The 21,809-nt window shown below is 37.3% G+C and overlaps 2 protein-coding genes across 6 annotated transcripts in view; both read left to right on the forward strand.

Moving 5' to 3' along the window:
* Nucleotides 1-1,041: 1,041 nt before the first annotated feature.
* l(2)41Ab (lethal (2) 41Ab) lies at nucleotides 1,042-12,788 on the forward strand. Of its 3 annotated transcripts, none has more exons than XM_072296167.1 (12): nucleotides 1,042-1,243; nucleotides 3,493-3,702; nucleotides 4,269-4,594; nucleotides 4,989-5,208; nucleotides 5,905-6,062; nucleotides 7,010-7,254; nucleotides 8,050-8,293; nucleotides 9,082-9,264; nucleotides 10,036-10,281; nucleotides 11,296-11,470; nucleotides 11,816-12,024; nucleotides 12,548-12,672. In XM_072296167.1, the coding sequence occupies exons 2-12, from the start codon at nucleotides 3,591-3,593 to the stop codon at nucleotides 12,557-12,559; spliced, it is 2,130 nt and encodes a 709-aa protein (XP_072152268.1). In that variant the 5' UTR covers nucleotides 1,042-1,243; nucleotides 3,493-3,590; the 3' UTR covers nucleotides 12,560-12,672. The 3 variants fall into 3 exon arrangements, with proteins under 3 accessions (XP_072152268.1, XP_072152267.1, XP_072152269.1); XM_072296166.1 differs by having other exon boundaries at nucleotides 12,518-12,640; XM_072296168.1 differs by lacking the exon at nucleotides 11,816-12,024 and having other exon boundaries at nucleotides 12,597-12,788.
* A 5,513-nt stretch (nucleotides 12,789-18,301) lies between these two features.
* The window catches only part of rho-5 (rhomboid-5), a 55,542-nt gene continuing 52,034 nt past the window's right edge, over nucleotides 18,302-21,809 (forward strand). The window contains exon 1 of one of the 3 annotated variants that reach the window (XM_019058254.2): nucleotides 18,302-18,614. The gene's annotated coding sequence lies outside the window, so the exon portion shown is untranslated. The remainder of the gene's footprint in view (nucleotides 18,615-21,809) is intronic. The other 2 variants (XM_019058253.2, XM_019058255.2) reach the window with 2 other exon arrangements.

Here is a 21,809-nt window from a genome sequence, read left to right on the forward strand (position 1 = left end):
ACTTGTTTCCGTTTTTGTTTTTCCATTCAGAATGCAATGAAGTCAATTATAACTCCTCCTACCATCAGTTGTTCTATTCTTTAATCTGGAACAGTATTGACATATTTTTAATAAGATACTGTGACTCAATAATACCAGTAGTGAAATTTACTCCTGTTTAGGTTGTGATGTGGTCAGAACTGAGGATTTGGTAAAGGAAAGTATGTGGTTCCCTCCTTGTATGCTTCATCTGTACAAAACTTTAAGAGCACGGCACCGACTGTCTCATCAGGCCCGGTTTTATTTCAGTTTATTTCTGAAAGATATTGGAATGCCTTTGAGTGAATCATTGGCATTTTGGGAAGCAGAATACTCTAAACCACTTTGCTCTGAGTCCACTTGCACACACTCCTGGCAGAAAAGCAGCAACAAGTATATCTATGGAATCAAACACCTCTATGGTGTGGTTGGTGGGTGCAAGAAATATTCCTCTCCAACCTGCCGTAAAATGCAGGTTAGTTTCGTCCGTTTTTTTATCATATTATGCTTATTCCCAATAATTATTCCCACTGAGGACACTAACAGAAGATAGGTCATTTGTATGAAACAAGTTGACTTAATCGGAAATTTTGAGTCTTATGTTCCCAAAAAATTTAATCAATGAATAAATTGTGTAAGAGCATTTCTTTTAATTTGTATGCTAAAGTTGTAAAAACCATTAATATTTTGACCTAAGAGTAACGCCTCACAGCCATTATACAAAATATGTAAGCAACCATCCAAAAACGTGACGAAACCATCGCTGCTCTATCCATGTTTTTTTTTTATGTATTTACCTACTCTTTTATATTTATTATTATTCTAATTACTCATTTATGTTTGTTTTTATTTCCACAGAAAGAATTACTTGCAGCCCGATCAGAAGGTGGTTGTCCATTCATTCACTTTGACGATCAGTATTTAGAGCAAACCTTGGTTGATTTAAAGATCAATCCAGAGTCAGGCTTTCATTCAATAAGAAAGACGCAACCTATGACTGCTTGTCAATTTTACCTCGCTTCTAAGCTCCCGCAAGATATCTGTGCTAATCGTTTCTTATCCCCCGTTCAGTTTTATAAAACACTGAGAAGCAACGCTAAACCTGGAAAGCATGACCAGCTGTCAAAAGAGTGAACCAAAAAGAGGAATAACCATTTTATTTGCTGTCACTAAATACTAAAGCAGATGTGTCACGCTTATTTAGCTGAAGTAAAATCAAGCGCGGGTGAGTATTATTAGGTTCAGCCGTCAGGCTTGTCATAAATCTTGCTTCTTTATTGTTCCCTCTTTTGTCAACATCTTAAGTTCTATCAACCTTTGGGTAAAAATTTACGCAACAATTGAGGCGTTGTTTGCAGAAAGGGCACTTCTGCAGAAGTGCTCTTTTGCATGAATCAGGTCAATGCATCTTTCATTCCCTTCATTAACACCGTACCAAATATGAATTCAATCAGATACTAAATGAGTACAAGATCAATTATTTTTTAGAGTATGTGATACACCAGAAAATTTTAACCCTATATCTGCAACCACTCAAAGAGGATCAGCTATCTCTGCATTTAAGCTGCTGTACTCTTATATTCTGTCACTGACTAAGTGCTGTAAGATTTACATAAAGTAAGAGGAAGAAAATTTGGTTTAATCCTGAACGTGTGATAGTTGTAAGTTTCCTTGTAGTTAATTTTAAAGGATTGTCTTTAAAAAGAGGGAGAAATACATCAATTGTTTTGAGCTGTCCATTTACAAGACTTTAGTCTGTAATCAGATTGGGACCGGACCCCTTCAAGTCCAAAGAACTGAAGTATGTATTTTCAGCCCAATTTACAGTAGGGCAAAGCTCAAGAAAAGCACTGGTACCTGTTGAGTAGCGGTAGAGAGGATCCATTGAAGAATGGATAACATTGAGAGTAGAATGTTGCCATGGCAACCTGGCAATTGTTGGGCTTATTGTTAGCTCTAGGCAAGGTTAGAGCTAATTATACTTGTACATGTCTTACTTCCAGTAATTTCTCTTACCAAGTCACTTATGAAACCTTAAGTGATCATGGCATATTGTCATTCTTTATCCACATCAGTGATTAAAATCGATTTGTGATTTTATGCACAGAGGTATCTCAGATCATCAGAGCCGAAGTAAAATCGTGGTAAAGTAGAGAGTTATAACTTCTTCTTCCGTTGTGATTGTTACTAATGGTACATCTCTTTAAAAAAAAAATTCTAATACCAAGCAGTTAGATTACTTGAAAGTTTCAACAAGTTTAGCACTGAGAAGTTCAAGTGCACAAGTAAATAACGCTTAATCATTAAAGCTATTGAAAATCTTGCGAACACCCAGAGGTAGTAGCTTGCTCTAAAATAGTCGTTCCAAGACACTAGGATTCCGAGTGAGGTACTTATTTTTTTGGAAGGCTTTTGTAAAGTGTTCATGTTTTCATTTAGAGACCAATCTTCAGTGCATCAACAGGAAAATTTACAGATGCATGACGTTGACTGCGGCTTGTCTCGTCGCCCTTTGATGGGATCTGTTTTGGTCTTCAATGACTGTTTCAAAAATGGGTATTTTTTCAGTGGGGGTGGGAAAGGCAAACTTAATTTTCTACGAGTTTGCCGTAAGCAAATATTCCTATGATATCAGAAGTTCTAATTCATTCCTCTGATTTTATCAATTAAAAAGGATGAACATAACTACAAAAAATGTTTTGTGTCCGAACAAATGTCTTAACTTTTTGGTTTAAACATTGAATCTGGTCTAATGGATGAGTTGTAACCAAAGATGGTACCCAAGCAAAATTTCACTGTACAAAAATCGAGGATAGTATTTCACAAATTTGAAATGTTTCATGCCATTTCGAGGATGAAAGTTCACAAATTTCAATTGTTTCATGACATTTTACATCTCTGGTTGTAACGTGTTGTGTGAGAATCGATTCTTAACAATCGGTTTCAATGTTGGTAAAGGATGGAAGAATGTTATTGTATGCAATGCTGTATTACATTAATTATTGTCTCGGATGAATTACTGTAATGGACAAATAAATCGCATTTAGCAAAAAGGAACCAGCGCAATTACAGTGTCGTAAAAATGTTGCTCCTTCATAATTATCCAGAAAATCTCCCAGAATAGCAAATAATTTTTACTTTCCATCAAAAAATTGTTGATTTTACAGGAAAATAATTCTGTAAATTTTAATACGTACTGTACATATATTAAGTATTTTTAAGAGAATAGAAGAAGTTGCACGATTTTGAAAACATTGTAATCTTGCTGATTCCTTTTTGTTCAATGCGATCCAAATATTCTTTAGACAATATTTGCATTTGGACCAACAAAATCTTTAAAAAAAGATTGTGATGGACGAATTATGTGTGACTGAATCGTCCTAAAACCTGTATGTTTCAATGAAGCTTTCAACTTTTTTCCTTGCATTGCCTCTTTTTCAATATTGTATTAAATGGCTTGTTGATGTGTTACAGGCGCTTTTACCCTAACTTACAAACGAGCTTGAATTAAATAAGAGTCAGAAGAGAAAGCATCGTATCTTCAGTTGCAGTGTCTAGATTCAAAAGACAAAATGTCTTCAGACCACAAAGAGAGCAGTCATTCTTTGGATGAAATGACTGATGAACCTCAAACACAGATTGCTCAGGAAACTCTTGATTCAGACTCGGGAAGCATTTTGGATGGTAAGTAACATTCATCCATCGATTGTACAGGAGTAACTTGAATAACAAGTATGCTTCCACGAATTGCAAGATTTTTTTGTGCTCATAGTGTTATTTCAGATAGGACACTTGAGAGAATCCTGGCTAGTTTTTGTACAAGGCTCATGTAGAAAGTAAGCTGTCTAAGCTGGCACATTGTTAATGCCAGAAAAAAATCAATATACCTTTAGATTTTGTAAACGTAGGCACCTGCATAAAACACGCTGCAGGAGATAATCCACATCTTCATTTTTGTCCGGCCCTGTAAAAACTGGCACATGTTTGATAAAAGAATCTTTGCTTATTACTGCCACCGCATTTTTGGCCCTTCAAAATTGGCAAATTGATGCAAATTATCTGTGGGCACCCATAGTTTTCTCACATTTCATTCAAGCCCTTGTTTTTCTACATTGAATCCGGTACTCAGTACGTATGAGGATTGTGGTCATGGGGCATTGAACATATATCATGCATTTGATCTGCCACTTTTCAGTTTTGCGTCAGAAACATGTAGAATTAACGTTGTACTTATTTGATGCTTGTTGCAGGGGTCTTTAGCAAAGATCTAAGCATGGACATGAGTGAGCGTTTAATGACTGAAAGTGAACAACTGCGTTTAGAGTTGCTATTACAGCCAGAAGAATTGGATCAGTTGAGCAAGGCACATAATCATCGCCGTCGGCAGGCTGGGCGGTTGAATAGCTCATTAGAGAACGAACAGAATGCAGCAATGGACTATTCTGAGCAACTGAGGCCATCACAGGATTTTCTGACTTTGGCACCGGACAACCCGCTTTTAGCTAGATTCCAAGCTACTCTATCACAGCACTTACTCCGCCATAATGATAAACTAAAATTGGAGATTTCTGAATTGGTGAGTTGTTGTTGGTCAATATGTTAACACTTTTTGCATGGGTAGAGTTAAACATGGAAGGTAAGAATATGAAGAATATTAGCATTAAACTGTAAGAAAATGAAGAATTGAGTAAGATGCGGCATTTTGTTCTAGGCATCAAGGACAAAATGCTCCATAAAAAGGCTAAGTGCTACCAACACTAGAGCACTGCGTAAAACGTTCGAAGAACAGCATTGGTGGTATGTGCCATGGCACCTGTTAAGAATAAAAGTGTGCATTACTCGAAAGCAACTTTTTGGCACCAAGTCTGGTATGGATGATAAGTCTTCAAGTAATCAGATGTACCCTTTCCAATGGAGATCTGAGAATTACTGATTTTCTGCTGAGGGTATTTGTTTTTTATTTTTTGAAGGAAGGAGAATCAAAACTCAGAGGGAAGGAAGCAGAAGAATGGGGAGTGAAAATAGTGCAGAAACTGCACAAAAAACGGCAACGTTTTGAAACAACGGAAGACTACAGGCAGTTTCTAGGAGAGAAAATAAAAAAACGAAGCCGAATAGAGGAAAGCGTGCAAGCAGAGAAGATCAAACTAAAGATGCTCTCTGAAGTGCTTGATCAGAATGTTGCAGAAGGTATACTTACTTGAAAACTTTGATGTTACCTAATCTAAGAGAGTGTTTTGAGTTGTGAAATTTAATTATTTACTAAATGAAATTTCGTCACAGTAGCTATCTTATTGAACTTAACCGTCAGTAGAGTATTTTTTACCTCCTTATGCTGCTTACTGAGATGGGGAAAGGTTTTTCCTCAAGGAAATTATGTTTTCTGTTGTAGGATAGTGAATTAGAGCTGTTGTTCTTAAAATTCAAAGTTTGCAGACCTCTCAAGATTTGCCCATATGGCTTAAAGAATGGCCCCCTTGCTTGATGACTTCATTTTTTGCTCTCCTATGAAAAAAGTGCTACTTTATGTTACATATCTTTGCATGGTTAAGACTTATGATTTTGTAAAAAAATTTGAAACAAACCAGCACCTAGGCAATGGGATGATTGTGCTTGCATAGCGTCCGTGAGTCCGATTATTTGAAGCTCAATTTTTATGACTTGAAGTCTCTTCTCTTTTTCCTTGTTTAAAAGCCTGCTTTGATACTTGTTCTTTGTCCGTAATGAAATCCATTCTCTGCGTTCACGCCTCATGAAACCTCTAAGTTGCCCTTTTGAACCCTAGTTTGAGAAATTCTAAATGTGGGAAAGCTGTTAGGATAATGCTGATAAGGTAAGTTGAGTAAATTCTATGTTAATATTAGTACTACTTTACTTATGCTACAGAATCAAGTCTGAAAATTGACACTGTGGCGTTGAAGAACTTTGCGCAGCAGTTAAGTGATTATGAAGCTCAGCAAACCTCAGAGCTGGGAGTAGTGCAGCGAGTGCGTCAAAAAACAACCAAAGACATCAACATGTTTTTACATCAGAAACAAAAACAGGTCAGTACATCTTGTAATCATCTTCAATTTCCAAAATCAGTATTGTGCACAAACTTAAACTCATTTCTAGTGAAACAGTGCACCCATGGCATCTCACAAATTTTGCAGTTCGTGGTTGAACTAATGAAAAAATACCAAAGTAAAAGGGAATTTGTAGAATTCAAAACCACACCAAGTCAAGTGAGGAGACTGCATAAGGTTTGAAATCTGATCACAAATAGGTTATTATCTGAGATAGGGAGAACCAAAATACAAGTTTTTACAGCAAATTAATGTTCCTCCTAAAGACTTCTTATTAACCGTATACTTGACTATAGTGGACTGGTTTCAAAAATTGATTTATCGATCTGGGGAACTACAATACTCTCTGGAGCAGGACAGGGGAATTAACGTCTACCATGTTTATGCAAATTTGGAAATGCTACAGGACGCCTTAATAATTACGCTGCATAAACAGACCCTTTGATATGAGATCCCTTTAAGGCCCAAAGGGCTCTAAATCAATACATAATTGATCATTACTCTTAATTTATCTTCATTAGTTATGGAGGAAAATATTTTGGAAATTTACTCTGGAGACCACTTCTCATGTTGGTGCCCCGTCATCTATAAGAGGTCACTCATAAATTATTAAATTATGTAACGCTTGAGGGGAGGAGAGGGGGTTGAAGAGGACTCTATGCCTTTGTTTCTATGTGTTAAAGGATAGGGACTTATGTCACAAAAGCATTACAGTGGGAGGGGAGAGTAAAAAATGTGGAAAAAGTACATTACGTCATTTCTGAACGCGCTCTGAATGAAGCAAGTTTGTAAGCCCCAGGCAGACTAAGAGAGCAAATAATAAACTGTGTGATATCCCTCTCAACTGAGTTAATTGAAGTTTCACCATGTCACCATCCCAAAAATGTCCAGTAACTGGATTTTTGCCTTTTTATGGATGTTCAAAGGACATTATAATGTTCAAAATAATGGAGGAAATTCTTCGTCTGGAGTCAGCGCACAAAGAAATGTATCAAAAGGCAGAAATAAAGAAATCGGAGCTCCACGAGATTCGTCTTGAAATCGCCGAAGGTGTTGCGGACACTGAGGTCGTCCAAACCCAGAACAAGCGTATGCTTCAGTTTTGGAATCGGATGCTCATTGAAATTCAACTCAAGAACAAGACTGTCGCTCAAGTCCAAGCAGCATTAAGGTGGATATCTCAATTTTCATTTTCTTTCTTTTTAATCTTCTAATATAAAAAGTGAATGAGCCTTCAAATATGAATTTTGAAGGTGAATCAATGGTTCTTGTAACAATGATTATTTAGTCAACCTACCTGATTATAATTCTTCCATATTTTGACAGTTTTTCCTAAATCATTCCAAGTCAAATGATTTGGAGGATCCAAGGCAATACTTTACAGAACTTGATTAAGAAACAGTTCAATATAACTTCAGAAGTATAGCATTCAGTAGCATGTCATCCTTTGCGATGAATTGATTGATCTGCCATTTAAACCTACAATGAAGGATTGGTCATCAGGGTGTTCGCAACAAACACCTTAATAATTGATTATTTAACCATAGCTTCAAATGGCAACACATCAAATTCTTGCCTTCCCACTGATGGCATTGTATGAATATTGCAAATCTTCTTCATCTTCGATTTGCATTATTAAAGAGGGCTACAGTTTTTTGTTTTTAACATCAAATTTGGCATGTCAACACCTGACACTACAGAATGACTCAGTTTTCTTTGGTTTTTTTTTTTTTTTTTTTTTTTTTTTTTTTTTTTTTTTTTTTTTTTTTTAAAGTGTTTAAGAAGTGAAAAATTCCCTTTACTTAGGAAAAGTTAAAAGTTGATCAAACCTACTGCTGTCCGGATTTCAGAGCTGGACAGTGAGGTTTAAATTCGTGTAGGTCTGTGATAAAAGTATTTGCATGTGGTTTGCAGATATTTGCTTGATTATTTAAGAGACTTTTCCTTATGATTCTTGCTTCTACAGGGCTGCAGAAGGGCAATTTTCTGGTTTACATGCACAAATCGATAGTTATGCTAAAGACAGTATCAAAGAATTGAAGCTGAGTCAAGAATTAACACAGAAACATAATAAAATTAGTGAAGTGTTCAGTAAATTGCAACGCGAAACTATTGAACTGATGGAGTCTTGCCAGAAACGCGATTCAGAATTCAAGAACATCTCTGGCAGAAATCAAGCAGTGAGACGCAACTTAGAACAAGTCTTCAGTGTTAGTTAATTTCATTTTTTTCAAAAACTTAGTTTGCAACAAACTTCTGTCTAAAAAGACTATTCTTCACTTATCATGAAATTCTCAGTAGAGCCAAAAAAAGGGACGTATCAAAGCTGGAAGTAAGTACTTTGCAAAGTAAAAAGAAGCTTGGAAACGTCAAATGAAGAGCAATAAAGAATGCTAACTTCATTAAGAATACTTATTTTGCTCATTTCTTCTAACATATGCATTCAATGTTCAAACTTTCAATGTTTTTGTCCCTAAAAAATTCCTAAAATCCGGGAGGGGTTGGGGCAACATGTTTCCATAAAACTTTGTTTCTAGGTCAATCTTTAACAAAATGGCACTGAACTAGGGCTCTTTTTGTACGTAATGAGTTGACCTTAAGGACCATGCAAACCATAACTTGTTAGTTTTTTTTGTCGGCTCATGCAGTGGACCGATGCAAAACTTTTCAGAAGCTTATGTATGTGTCTTTGTTCCAATTTTTTGCCTACGTTCCTTCCAGTAAGTCCAAGTCAAACATTATGAAAATGAGCAATGCTCCGATGCTCATCGTTAAGGTTCAGCCCGAAATTGTGTCCAATTTGCTTGTAATTTTCCCGCATTGTTTATGCTATTAGTTCTGATGATAGCCTTTATGTTGTAGCAAATTTTGGTAGCCTTATTCTGAATTTATCAGCTGTTTGCGATTTATCATTACGCCCTCACTTTAACTAGCCTATTCCAAGTTCAAAATCTGATTTGGCAAGAGTTTAACAATAATGAAATTTTTCATTTTCCAGGGCAAAAAAAGCAAGAAAGGGCTATTGTTGACCTGCCACCAGAAGATTCAACGGCTGAAAGATGTAAAATTTCAACTAGAGGAAGAAATTTTAAGACTTTTACAAAATAAAGCTGTTCGTAATACAAGTATTGTCAATTTGCAGAAGGAAATACTTGGCATCTCTCAAAAAATTAGGAAACAGGTAAGGTAGTAGAGTGTATTCTGAAGATAGGTATTAAAAACAGATTTCCACGTAGCTCATTTCCCTGCAGAATAATTTGAACTGACTTTATCTGTGCAACAATATGCTTTATCATAATAATTTTAATTTTTTATTTACCCATGAGGTGAAAAAGAATAATTTGCAGCAGACCAACAGGCTGGCATTCGTTGTTTTTTGTGCTCCTCTGCTTTCCACTAAAGGGACCAGATTGCTCCTGAAAGGATACATACTGATGACTAGAGGAGTAGTCATATCTATGTTAAAATTCCATGCATCATTTTACGTTGACTTGTGCTAGATTGTATCTCAACAGTTATGTAACAATTCAGTCCAATTCCTAATCCATTGGCATCAACATAATTTGCAAGAAGGTGGGAAAGCAGTGCTGGGTCCACACTATTAGTGTTTTTTTCCAATCCAATTTGTATACACTCATGCATTTTCAGCTCCTTTATTGTGCATCACCATCATTTACTTGCCAATAATTTTAACAGGGTCTGAAATATGGTGCTTTAATAAAGTCAGCCCATTATTATTAATTATTAATCGACTTTTGGATAGTCCTGTATTAAGATTGTACCCGTTTTTACAGCCTGCCCCTCTTAATTCGATAAAGGAGTCCAAGAGATAGATTTATTACTCGGTATCTTATGAAACTAACAAATTAAGAATTAGCTATAGGTAAACTTCTGATTATTTTATCTTTTTCAGTCCACAATCCATATCAACATTTTTTCTCTGTCTTTCTAGGAATCCTACAGTGCAAAACTAGAGAATGACCTCAGGAAAATTACGCTTGAGATGGAAATTGAGAAAGGCTCTCTCACCCTCACCAGGAAGGCACTAGAAGAGATGCGCAAAGACTGTGAAAGCAAAGAGTCTGAATTTCATCAACTGGAAACGAAGTTGAAAAAAACTAAAGATGGAATAAAGATTTCCAGTTTGAGATGTGAAGAGCAGTCAAAAACGTTGGAGATCCTGAGAGAATATAATAAGGTTTGCAACTTCCTTTTTAAGCATTGTATGTAAGACAATTTGGTTTGTTGGTTTTTGAACAATTTTGTTATTACATATCATTGACTTGAAACTACAAAATGAAGCTTTTGAAAGAGGTAATGCCAGAAGATAGAACATCGTGTGCTCGTAACACCTTTGTGTAGAATCTTGAGGTATGCTTTGAATCTGTTTCTCACCTTAGAGGGGAGTACCATCTTAGAGGGGCTGATTCTGTATCATTTGGAGCAAAGAACCCGAAAAAATTCCAAAAAGTTATTTTGTTGGGAGCAACTAAAAGGTTGAAGAACAGGAAATTTACAACACTATCAATCCATCGTTTTTCGGCACTTTTACCAGTCTTAAAAAGAATGAACTTTAAATGATCATAGCATTGTTGAATATTCAAATCATGGCGTAAAATTTTGACTTTATTGATAAGGTTGCAGGTTGAATTTGAAGATTGTCAAGAGGCATTTAACATTGAAAACTGAAAATTGATATTTTTGATGCCACAACCTTTTTTTTGCCACCCTGAAAAATTCAAGTTTCTAACTAAGTTCCAATTTCCAGATTCCATCCTTATTTTTTTCTGAACTTCAGATTTTCCCTGAGAAACTTATATTTAAATGGGCACTATCTCTGAATGAATTGAACTTCCCAAAAATCTTTGGTGGTGCATTATATCAGTGATCATCATGATTTTAATATCTTGCAGGATATCTATTAAAAACCCTACCTCGGCTATCTAATATCTTCTGGATATTCCTCTGTTAGTCTTTTAAGACTTTCAAAAGATATTTGATTTTTATTACTTTGATATTTTTCTAACTTGATTAGATTGATAGAATTTAAGCAAGATACTCTATCTTCGTATAGCAACTTTTCTCTTGCTCCTCTTAATGGAGATTCTTGCATGCTCTGCTCTATTGTACAGATTTTTTCCCTCTTTTTCACTGACTGTTCTTCTTTTCTAATTATATTTTAAAAACGCTCTCCAATTTTTCCCCATTGTAGAAAACATCTGGCTGTCTGGAGGAAGAAAAATTGAAGTGTTTGAAAAGTGCAATCACAGAGATGCAGAAGAAAACCGATTGCCTTAAACAATCATGGTTAAGGAAACAGAACGAAATAGTCCATTTTGCACAAGAACGGACCAGGCAGGTTCATCAGTACAACATGCTCAAGAAACGTAAGCACCCTTACTCTTCAATTATATACAAAATAGTTACCTCGGCTGTCAATTCTGTTTAGAAAAATAATGTGGCAAACTCTCACATCTGCGATTTATTTTAAGAGAGTCAACAATGTAAAATTCATGCTAATTTTAATGATCTCAGTAGTTTTTTAGTGACGGCTCATGCTTATTTGGCCAAAAATGTAACAAGTTTCAGCACTTTTAAGAAGAGCTAATTTATTTTTAATCTTCTCTAATAAGTTGTTTACCTTTTTTCTGCCTTGCATAGTCCGTTTTGGGAACAGCTTCTTATTTTTCTTTCTCCTAAAAACATTGTTGTTTTAATTGACTTTGTTTTAGAGGTTTTAATTTTGGAGCAGAAGAATTGGAAATTAAATTACCACCTTGAGATGAACCAAAATCATAAACGAAAAATCGAGCGAACCATCAAGCGTCTTTTGCTGAGGATTGAAAATTTGAATGCAGAATCCCACAAATATAATACTCAAATCCAAACATTTGATGCAGCAAACCACATAACGCACAAAGAGTACTCTGGAGAACTAAAGGTGTGTTGGTATTTTACTTTGATTAGTCATTTAATGTCCTCAGATCAAGAGGGCTTTTAAATTTATGAAGAATGTCAATGTTTTAAGACAGTGTTCTAGAATGTAACCTCTTGAGAAGGGACCTCTCAAATGTTTTGTCAAAAACAAAATAAAAATAAATAGCACTCCTTATGGGAGCACCAATCTTCTTGAAATTTTTCAAACGTCTAGGAAATGTTTATCGCTCCTCAAACTTTTCTGTTTATTCCTCCCTGGCAGAAATTTGCAGCAAGCAAATTGTTTATTCCTCCTTGGCAGAAATTTGCAACAAGCAAATTGTTCATTCCAGTAAAAAATTTTACACAAGGCAGCACAAAGTGAAAATTTTGTGAAAAAACAAAGAACAGAATAATCGAATTTTAGGTAAGCTGCAAGTGCAATTGAAAGTTTGTATCCTCGGTTTGTCATTTACTTGGATTCCAGCTATTCATTTCATAAATGATTACTGTTTCAGACATCCATTAATCTAGAAATTTAATGACAGCCCTTTTTTTAGCATTAAAAGCTGCACTATACGCCTGGAAATTTTTTAGGATGCGGAGGAAGAAATGCTGGGTTTAACAAAGGATATTGATGATTTGGAAACCAAAAAAGAAGAAATGAGTGAGGATGTGTTAATTCTGGAGCAAGAGTTCCTGACCTGGGAGAAAAAGTGTAAAATGATGACAGAAGCCCGGCAAAAGATACTCGAAGAGCAAGCAGCCGAAGGAGAAATAGGCACCATGAAAGCAGAAATACATCGAATGAAGGTTAGCCCTGAATAAGTTTTCTCTCTCTTCCTCCTGATCTGTTTTGACCCTCTTTTTTATTTTTAACATAAATACTGCTCTACCTTTTAACTTAAATCAATACCTACCTTTTCCTGGTTCCTTCACAACTGTGCAAGGCACCTCTCTGTGTGCTAGCAATACTGCGCAGCTGTACATAATGTTGCTAAAAAGGAACAGGAGGATTCTAAGAAACTGGAGAATGTTAAGACCTTGCACCTCTTTAAGGTTTAAATCCAATTTTTCGTACTAACCTGTGGTAAAATTTTGTGTTACCAAAATTTCTTGCCTAAGTCCTAAAAATCAATTAATCAGCAGCGCACTTGGCATATGTTTACTCATATGCATAGAGAGGGAGAGAGACTCTTGAAACATACAAAATTTGAAGATTTTTTTTTTTTGCATAAATCCAGTTGGATATACATCAAAGAGACGGTCGCGGCGGCATATAAGAGACTCTCACAAAACGGCCCCTTCTAAACAGATGTTTTACTCTCTTACTCCTTTACTGGATCAGGAGGAGGGAATGGGGGCTTGAGAGAGAGAGACTGTCAAATTTTTTGACCATATTGATCCGGCAACTATTGATCATTTTAGATGTTTGAATGTATGCGTTGTCACTAGAGTGGGTATCTTCCCAATTGCAGCAGAGGGTCATGCTAAAAGGAGTGACCTAAGCATCACTATTGTTTTCCTGTCAGGATTTAATTTCTACCGAATTGCAATTCAGGGCAAGGTTTAATGATGCCGCTTATTAATATAGCTGTTTCTGTTGAATTATTCAAGGTACGATATGGACAGTTATTAAAGGCCCAAGAGAAACTAAGTCAAGACATGGAGATGTGCATTACCCGTCGTGACGGAATTATTGATAACTCTATTGGTCGAGAGTTGCGAGATACAAGAACATACCTCCGTCATCAGTTACAACGGAAAGTTGATGATCTGAGATGCAGAATGAAACACTTACTTATGGTAAAAATTTATCATAATCAAGCTAATCCATAACATTGCAATTTTACAAGTTGACTTGTTTTCCCTCAAAGAAATAAAATAGGAGCTGAGATTTTAAAGCACTGCAATGGAGATATGTGGTCTTGCACTTTGGGCATTATAAACTACCCTCTTACTCATACACCTCCCCCCCCCCCCTTCACTAGTTGAAGAGGTACCCACCTTCTTGGAAGAATACGAAATTCCCGAGAAATGTGTTCTGTTATTTTCATTAATCAACGTTTTTGTGATAGTTGCTCTGGCACTCTTCATATAGTTCTCATTTTAATGTTTAATTTTAGGAAACAAAAAACCTAGAAAAAGATTGTTTGGCGACTGAAACAAAAAGAGAAGAGTTACAAAAAGAATGGAAAGCAAAGCAAGATCAGTTAACGGCTTTGAAACTAACAACATCTCAAATGGAAGACCAGCTCCAAGAAGGCCAATTTCATAAGCAAAAGGTTTGAATTTTCCTTTGAGTTAGCCTAAATATGTATCAGCTTTTTTTAAATAGTTTGTTTCCACAACAACGTCCAGTTCATTTGCAGTTCAAGGACTAATCGCCGGAGAAACGTGAGGGGAGTGAGAGATTAATGCTACAGAGCTTCAGCAAGCTGTATCCGTAAAATTTTGAAAAATTCATCCCAGAAAATACCTTGATGCGTTTTTTACATATATGTCTTTATGCGTAAAAATGTACCGTGTTTTCCACGACTTCTCATAGATGTAATTTATTTTCTGATAAATCAATTACTTCTCAGGGTAAGCAAAGGCATTCTAGTACCCACTTAAAATCTCAAGCTACCGAGCAAGATAGAAAGCCAAAATTACCGTCCTTGTAAAATACAATCACTGTCACTCTACCTGAGCTCCTATTATCGTATAGTTGCTTTGATGGTAGTTATGACCAATGATAATTTACTAAATTTTCTTTTTTAGAATCTTGAGCTGCTCGTTAGGAAGCAATACAAAGGACGACTTTACGCTGCCATCAAAGCAAACAAATATCAGCTACTGTTTGCCCATGAAGCATCACTTCAGATTGAACTGCAACGACAAATCACCATGAATCTGGATCTCGTTTCTGTTGTTGAGTGTTTGCTTGTTGATTTCCCTCCACTCACCAATCCCATAAACAGAATACTGAACGTCCTACGGATGACTTGTTTGTAGAACACAACCAACCATGACCATCAAATCAGCAAAGAACATCATGTATGTAAGTATTTCAAAGATTTCGAGGTTTCTTCTGTAAATTCTTCCCATCTTTTTGGCCTATGTTATTCTCTAATGCTTTGACTGTATTTAGCAAGACGGAATCACTTCTTTCAAGAAATGAAAGGTCTGCCTGTTAGATGCAGTGAATTTGGAACTTTTGACGTATGTTTCCTCGAAGTAAAGAAAGTTTTTTTTTAAATTTTTTTTTATTTATTTGTATTGTTCGCAATTTTATTGCTATTCAAATAGAACAAAAACCTTTCCAAATTGCTGTAGCAAGGTTGCCACGGAAATAATTCACCGGTCGGGAAACATTGCTGTGACAACCTGTCTAGAAGTGCATGTCACTACACCAGTGGAAAAGTTATAGCAACGTGAACGGAAAGAAATCGGCTGCCTTTGGAACAGGTTGCGGCAACCCTTCCGCGGCATGAAACATTGCCATAGTAACGCTACTCATCACTTTCCGATAATGGGTTTTGATAAGGTCTCCGCGGTAAAATTGGGGTAACATTCGTTCAGAAATGGTGAGTTCCTGTCTAGCGTTTCCTGGGCAAGGTTTCCTCTGCGTTCCCAGAGACGCTACTCGGCTACCATTCTAGCAGTACTATCCGAAGCCACATCCTGCTAAAAATTTGCCCTGGAGAATTCCTCCCTAGGGCGTTTTGGGCAGCGCTATCAGGTATGGGTGCCTTGGAAAGCTTCCCATAGGTGTCTTGTGGACTCCTACGAATATAATAACAAATAAAATAAATTAATACAAATTAATTACTTAAATACAATTAAATAGATTAAAGTAAATAAATGCATAAAATAAAATAGATTTAAAAAATTAAATATATCAAACTAAAATAAAATCAAATGTATTAAAAACAACAAATGGAATAGATTAAAAGATAATATGAATAAATAAAGTAAAATAGATTAAAATAAATAAGAAAATGAAATACATCCAGCGAAAATAAAATAAAATGTATTAAAAACAACTAATAAAATGGGTTAAGAGATAGTATGAATAAATAAAATAAAATGCATTAAAATAAATAAAAAAAATGAAATATATGAAACGCAATAAATAAAATATATTTGGATAAATAATTAAAAAATAAAATAAAATCCATTAAAATTAATAAATAAAATAAAATAAATCAAAATTAATAAATAAAATTAAATACATGAAAATTTGTTCCCGCTACGACCAGCATCCAAGTTCCGCGTTGCGCCAGCATTGCAGATCGACGTTAGAGGAATGGTTTTTACGCCTCATAGACTTGGTAAGATTGGCGTAACGTTCTTTGGACGAGCATTGACGGAACACCGTTGCGGCAGGGTTGCGCTGTCGTTGCGTTGTGCGTGGATACCGTAAGTATTTCGGCATGTAGGTTACGGGAACCTAACCGCGGCAACCAGAACCGAATCACACCTGCGGGCCGATTAAGGTTTTCTGAACAAGCATTGCCGAAACTCTGTCGCGACAACGTTACGGCAGCATTAAGTCAAGGATAGATGCCGTAAGGGTTATTACGTTAAGGTTCCCGAAACCTGGTCGCAGAAATGGAAACTTATTCCACCTACCACGGAAAGGCTACGGAAAAGTTCATGCCAAAACCATTTCGCGAGGTTTTGGCGCTGGCGTTGCGGTAACCTCTCTGACCACTTTCCGCAGTATGGGTTCCCTTCGCAACCTATCACGGTCATGTTGCCGGAAGGGTATGGCATCCTTCCCCAGACAACGTTGTAGCGGCAAGTTTGTGACAAGTCTTAGCTGCAAAGTTTCCGTAAGGAAATGTGCTACTTGGGCAGAGAATGTCAAAAGTCGCTCGAACGTTATAGGAACTGTTGGGCGGTTAGGACGCGAAGCAGCAAATCAATTTCTCCAACAACGGCAGTAAACCATTTTAGCCGGGAAAAATGTATCAAGTATCTTCAGTTTTCGAATAAAAAAGCGACGGCAGAGTATACGCTTTAAAAATGCACTTGAAGATACGCCACTAAAATTCATAAAAACAAACGCACACCAATCCCCACATCCATGAAACGAAGATTTTCCTAGAACCTCCCTGCTTGTTTGATTTACTGCACGTTTCATACGCTCCCTGTTTTCCCGCCTCCGGTCCACGGGAAATTTTCGCGCCTTTCCGGCGGGCCGGGCCACTTCCGGTTTTGACCCCCCCCCCCCCCTCCCCACTGAACGGGGCTCATATGAAAACGAGCGGTCAGCTTTGGTATCAAACGGATATTAAACATCCAAAATATAACTCAAGAATGTTTCCATCCTAAGATTTCTATGATTCTTACACTGTCCTATCGCTGAGGTTAAGAGGTGGTTCTGAATGCTTGCTTTTCTTGTCATAAAGTGTACCTACCTATTCTAAGGAAAATTCCCCAAAAATACGCTCACTTTCCCCAATCTTACCATGTTTGGCAGCTCTTTCCAGAATTTTCCCGTCCAACCCAGAAGTCTGTATCGCTATTTTGTAAAAGGGAGCGTTTTCGTTTTATATGCAGCTAGAGTGATAGGTCATCGAGTATTCGTACCCGTAAGGCTTTATTTTTTATTTATTTTTATTTTTTCCAAATTTTTAGTAAACATTTCATTTGTTACAATGCGTGGTTTTCACATTATAACCATGCCTATAATTTTATTCGCGGTAATATTATAATGAGTATAATAAAAAAAAAAAAAAAAAAAAAAAAAAAAAAAATAGGAACTTGGTGACAACGCAACATTTATCCGAATATACGTGATTCTTTAATTGGATCGCATTTAGATAAAAGAAACCAGCGTGATTACAGTGATGTAAACATGTTCATTATCCAAAGAAATCTCCCAAAATAGCAAATAGTTTTCTCCACCGAAAATGTGTTAATCTTAAAGGAAAATAATTGTGTGCATTTTAATACCGTACACATATCGAGTATTTTCAAAAGAAAAGAAGAAGTCGTACGATTTTGAAAACGCTGCAATCGCGCCGGCTCTTTTTAACTAAATGCGATTCTGTCAAAAGGGATCGGGGTTTAAATACCTATCTGCTTTCTGGAAGGGGAAGTTCGGTTCCTGATTTGGACCGAAAATGATCAGGGACGAAAATTTGATTGGACGTGATTGGTGGGGCCGGTTGCTGGTGGCGCGTCCGCCTAGTAGCGGTTTCCCGTATTGATTTTAAGTTGCTGCTGTCGTCGGGCGCGCAGCAGGTCGAAGTGAGGCAAGGCGAGACGCGCTCGCGCAGCGAGTCCGAGCCGAGCAAGCGTGCGCGCCCCTTTCCGACGTGCAGCCGCCAACCACGGCCGCCGCTTCGTGCTCCTCAGTTGCCTCGCAGATGCCCCCCTGTTTTTCGCGCAACTTTTTTTCGCACCCCGTTCCATCGCGACGCAGCCAACTGACCTGAAGGAGCCAAGAAAACAACCCCCAAGCTACCCCTAAAGCTCGGAAAACCCTCCAAAATTCCTGCGATCGCTACGTTAGCCCAAGTTCGTGCCTCGTCCCCCGTTCCCAGTGTCCCCGAATTCGTGTGTGTGTTGCCTCTCGCGTCGATAGATCGTATCAACATCAATGGATTGATCTCTGGCAAAGTAAGACCCACTTTCCATCTCTCTTTTATCTGCTCGTCACTATTTCTTTTCGTCGTTTCTGTATCGTCGAGGATCAGCGCGCTTATCAGGTGGAGAGATCAATGCGCTTGTGGGGAAAATGCACGGGGGAAGTACAACATGGATGCACTTGACACAAAAAACGAGAGGGCAGGCCTATTCTGAGTTGAATTCAAATTTTCTCAGTCAGTTAAGAAAGGGAACCTTGATGGAAATCCAACGAGGCAAGTCTCTTTGTCTCCAGTCAATCGAAGAGAATCCTGAACGAGTTCAATATTCTTCCACTTAATTTGAAAGTGGATTTTATCATTGTAACGTTGCAAAATGTCTGCCCTTACCCAAATAGCCATTTTCAACCTCAAAGCTACTGTCAGTTGCATTTTTTTCGTGACCAAGTTGCAAAAATTGCAATTTTCATGCAGCCAAATTAGCAATGTCGGTCGCAAATAGCGTCAACTTCTTCCCAGATTGATAATTATTCCTTTATTCAAATCAGTTCATCGTGTATGATCTCTAAGCGTAGTTTCATTATGTGCCCATCTCTTATCCTTTGATACTGGATTAAAGGGAGGGAATGAGGCCAGAAGTTTAATGTTGCGGTAACTATTTCGCAAAATCTGTTTCAAGAAAAATTCTTGCAAGAAACTTCGAATTATTACAATTTCGCAACAAAGGCTATTGGTACATCGTACCTACTGCTTCCTTTTCATACCTACTCACGTCATCCTGCAACACTCGCTATGAATTGTCACCTACTTTGTTTCGTATTCTCCCCTCGAGATGTTATGCTCTCTGTAAATATCAATCGATGATGTTTACAGTTATCCTAACGGGAATAAGTAAAAATTGAGTACAACTAAGAATCTTGAAGCATTTTACAATACCCCGATAGTTTTCGGAATTAAGCTACACATAGGATCGTGCGTAAACGGCCGTCTCCAAATTATGTACCTGACGCTAAATTTATGGATTTTAATCTTTTTAACCAGCGCGATTTTTAGCGATCCAGAACGGTCGGCTCGTAACCTCATAAAAATTACATAACGCTGACCTAGATCTCCCTGCTAAAATACAAACATTTTTTCAAAAAAACTCATCAACTTCACTAGACCGATAAGGGCTACTGTGCATGGACCACATTTCGTAATGTAGAACCACCATTTTTGACTCGTTTCAGAAACAACATATGTAACATTAGTTTCCTTATGCAGATAGGCGCTTTTATATTTGAGCCAAAAATAGGAGTTCCTTATTGTTGAATGTAGCCCATATTCGGACGTCACCAAGCATAGTAAATCCGCCCACAAAGGGCATTTTCATTTAAACCTTTGTAGCCCATATTCGGACGTCACCAAGCATAGCAAATCCGACCTCAAAGGGCATTTTCATTTAAAACTTATATTTCATTACAGTGATTTGGCACTCAAGTGGTTATTTGAAAGCTTCGAAGATAGATCATCTCTGCCCTATGACCTCCATTTAAATGATTAAGTAAAGTAAACGCATTGCACTTACGATCAGTACCCAAATAAAATAATAGAGGATAGACATGCACCCGCTGAGGCTAAGGTCGTTCGGCCTTAAAAATACTAGCGCAGCATGGGCCGTGAACCAGTAAGGTGGGTGCAAAAAGCTAAGGATTATCCACAGGGAGGTTTATCCAGAGGGAGGTTCGGAGAGAGTGGATGGAGCATCCCCTCACTGAAAGGGTGTTCAGGGAAAAAATTCACAATTTAACCTATGTGAATAATCCAGAAGAATAATCTGAGTCCTGGTAGAATTTTCGACGCATTTATGAAGAAATTAAATACCTAAGAAGCGCAATGAAATATTGAAATAATTCTAATTTAATGCAATGGACCACTAGACAAGGTACGAATTCAAGCATTCTGATACATGTTTCTTAACTAAACTTTCACGTAGAATACGACGAGTACAACCAAAATTACCGAAATCAACTCCTTCCAAAGATATTTAATGATTTTTGATGCGTGAATTCAAACCACCCGCTCATGGAAACTCAATGCTCTATGTGATTCACATCGCGCGCTAAACGTTATCATGACAGTCTCTGCAATATAAAAATCTGGCAACCTCTATCTTGACGCTTCACCTCAGCTGTAGCAAATTGCTTATAGTTATAACAACAACTTATGGTGGGAAATGAACATTGCTCGATTGAGAAGCTTGCTAAAACCATTGTAATGCGCAATTTGGCTCATGTAGAGCTTTGAGTTTCTTGTGAGCGGACAGTTCAAATTCCTCGTAACCAATGTGAAATAAAAACGTTAATATCTTCGTTTGGAGTTTGTTTCATTAGTTTTCATTGCGAGAATCGTGCTCTACGTGAAATTTTGGTTAAGAAGCATGTATCAGAATGCTTGAATTTGTACCTTGTCTGGTGGTCCATTAAAATCCATCTTAATACATCATTTGATCAATAGACTATCGACCAAATCAGTTCCTTATGTGAGATGGGGGTTCCAAGTGCGAATCGACCTCCAAGAATCCAAATTTCATGGTCTGCTAATTCCACGGCTTCTGTAAAAACAACGTCAGGATAAAACTGTTCGTGCTCAAGGGATGTCCGGGTTGCATACGCGCAATATTGCAGGCGCTCTACTTTTATTAACCGCGACACCTGGCCGCAATTATTATGTTTCAAGCTAAAGGGATGTCTGTGTCGCATAGAAAATGGCGTTGAACATAAATAAACCTAGGAACTCTGGTAAACAGTACATAGTTGCAGCGTTGACAAATAGTGCGATTCATTGAAGTGTCAGCCAGCCGAGAAAGACGAGGAAACGTCTCGTGAAAAGACGGAATCCTCGAGGTTCCCATGTATACCGCGCAAGACAGAGAAAGAAATCACGCACTCCAGGAAAGGTTTTCTGGTCAAAATTTCAAGCAGAACATGTTTGACTTATCGAAAACATCCGAAATCGACTCATAAGTGAGAAATAAACCTTTGTGGGTCACGTTATGAACAGGAAATTCAAACTTCTCGCTCCTTAAAAAACCTTACTCAACGCAGGTCAAAATAAACATTGAAATCAACTTGTGCTTTGAGCAGATGACCATTAGAGTTAGGTGTCACGCAAAATTCCTTCCTCTTCTGCCCCAAGATGCATTTAGTCTCGCCAACAAAGTTATTACACGAGAAAATTCCTCCATTGC

The sequence above is a fragment of the Bemisia tabaci genome, chromosome 2, assembly GCF_918797505.1.
Source record: "Bemisia tabaci chromosome 2, PGI_BMITA_v3".
Classification (NCBI taxonomy): domain Eukaryota; kingdom Metazoa; phylum Arthropoda; class Insecta; order Hemiptera; family Aleyrodidae; genus Bemisia; species Bemisia tabaci.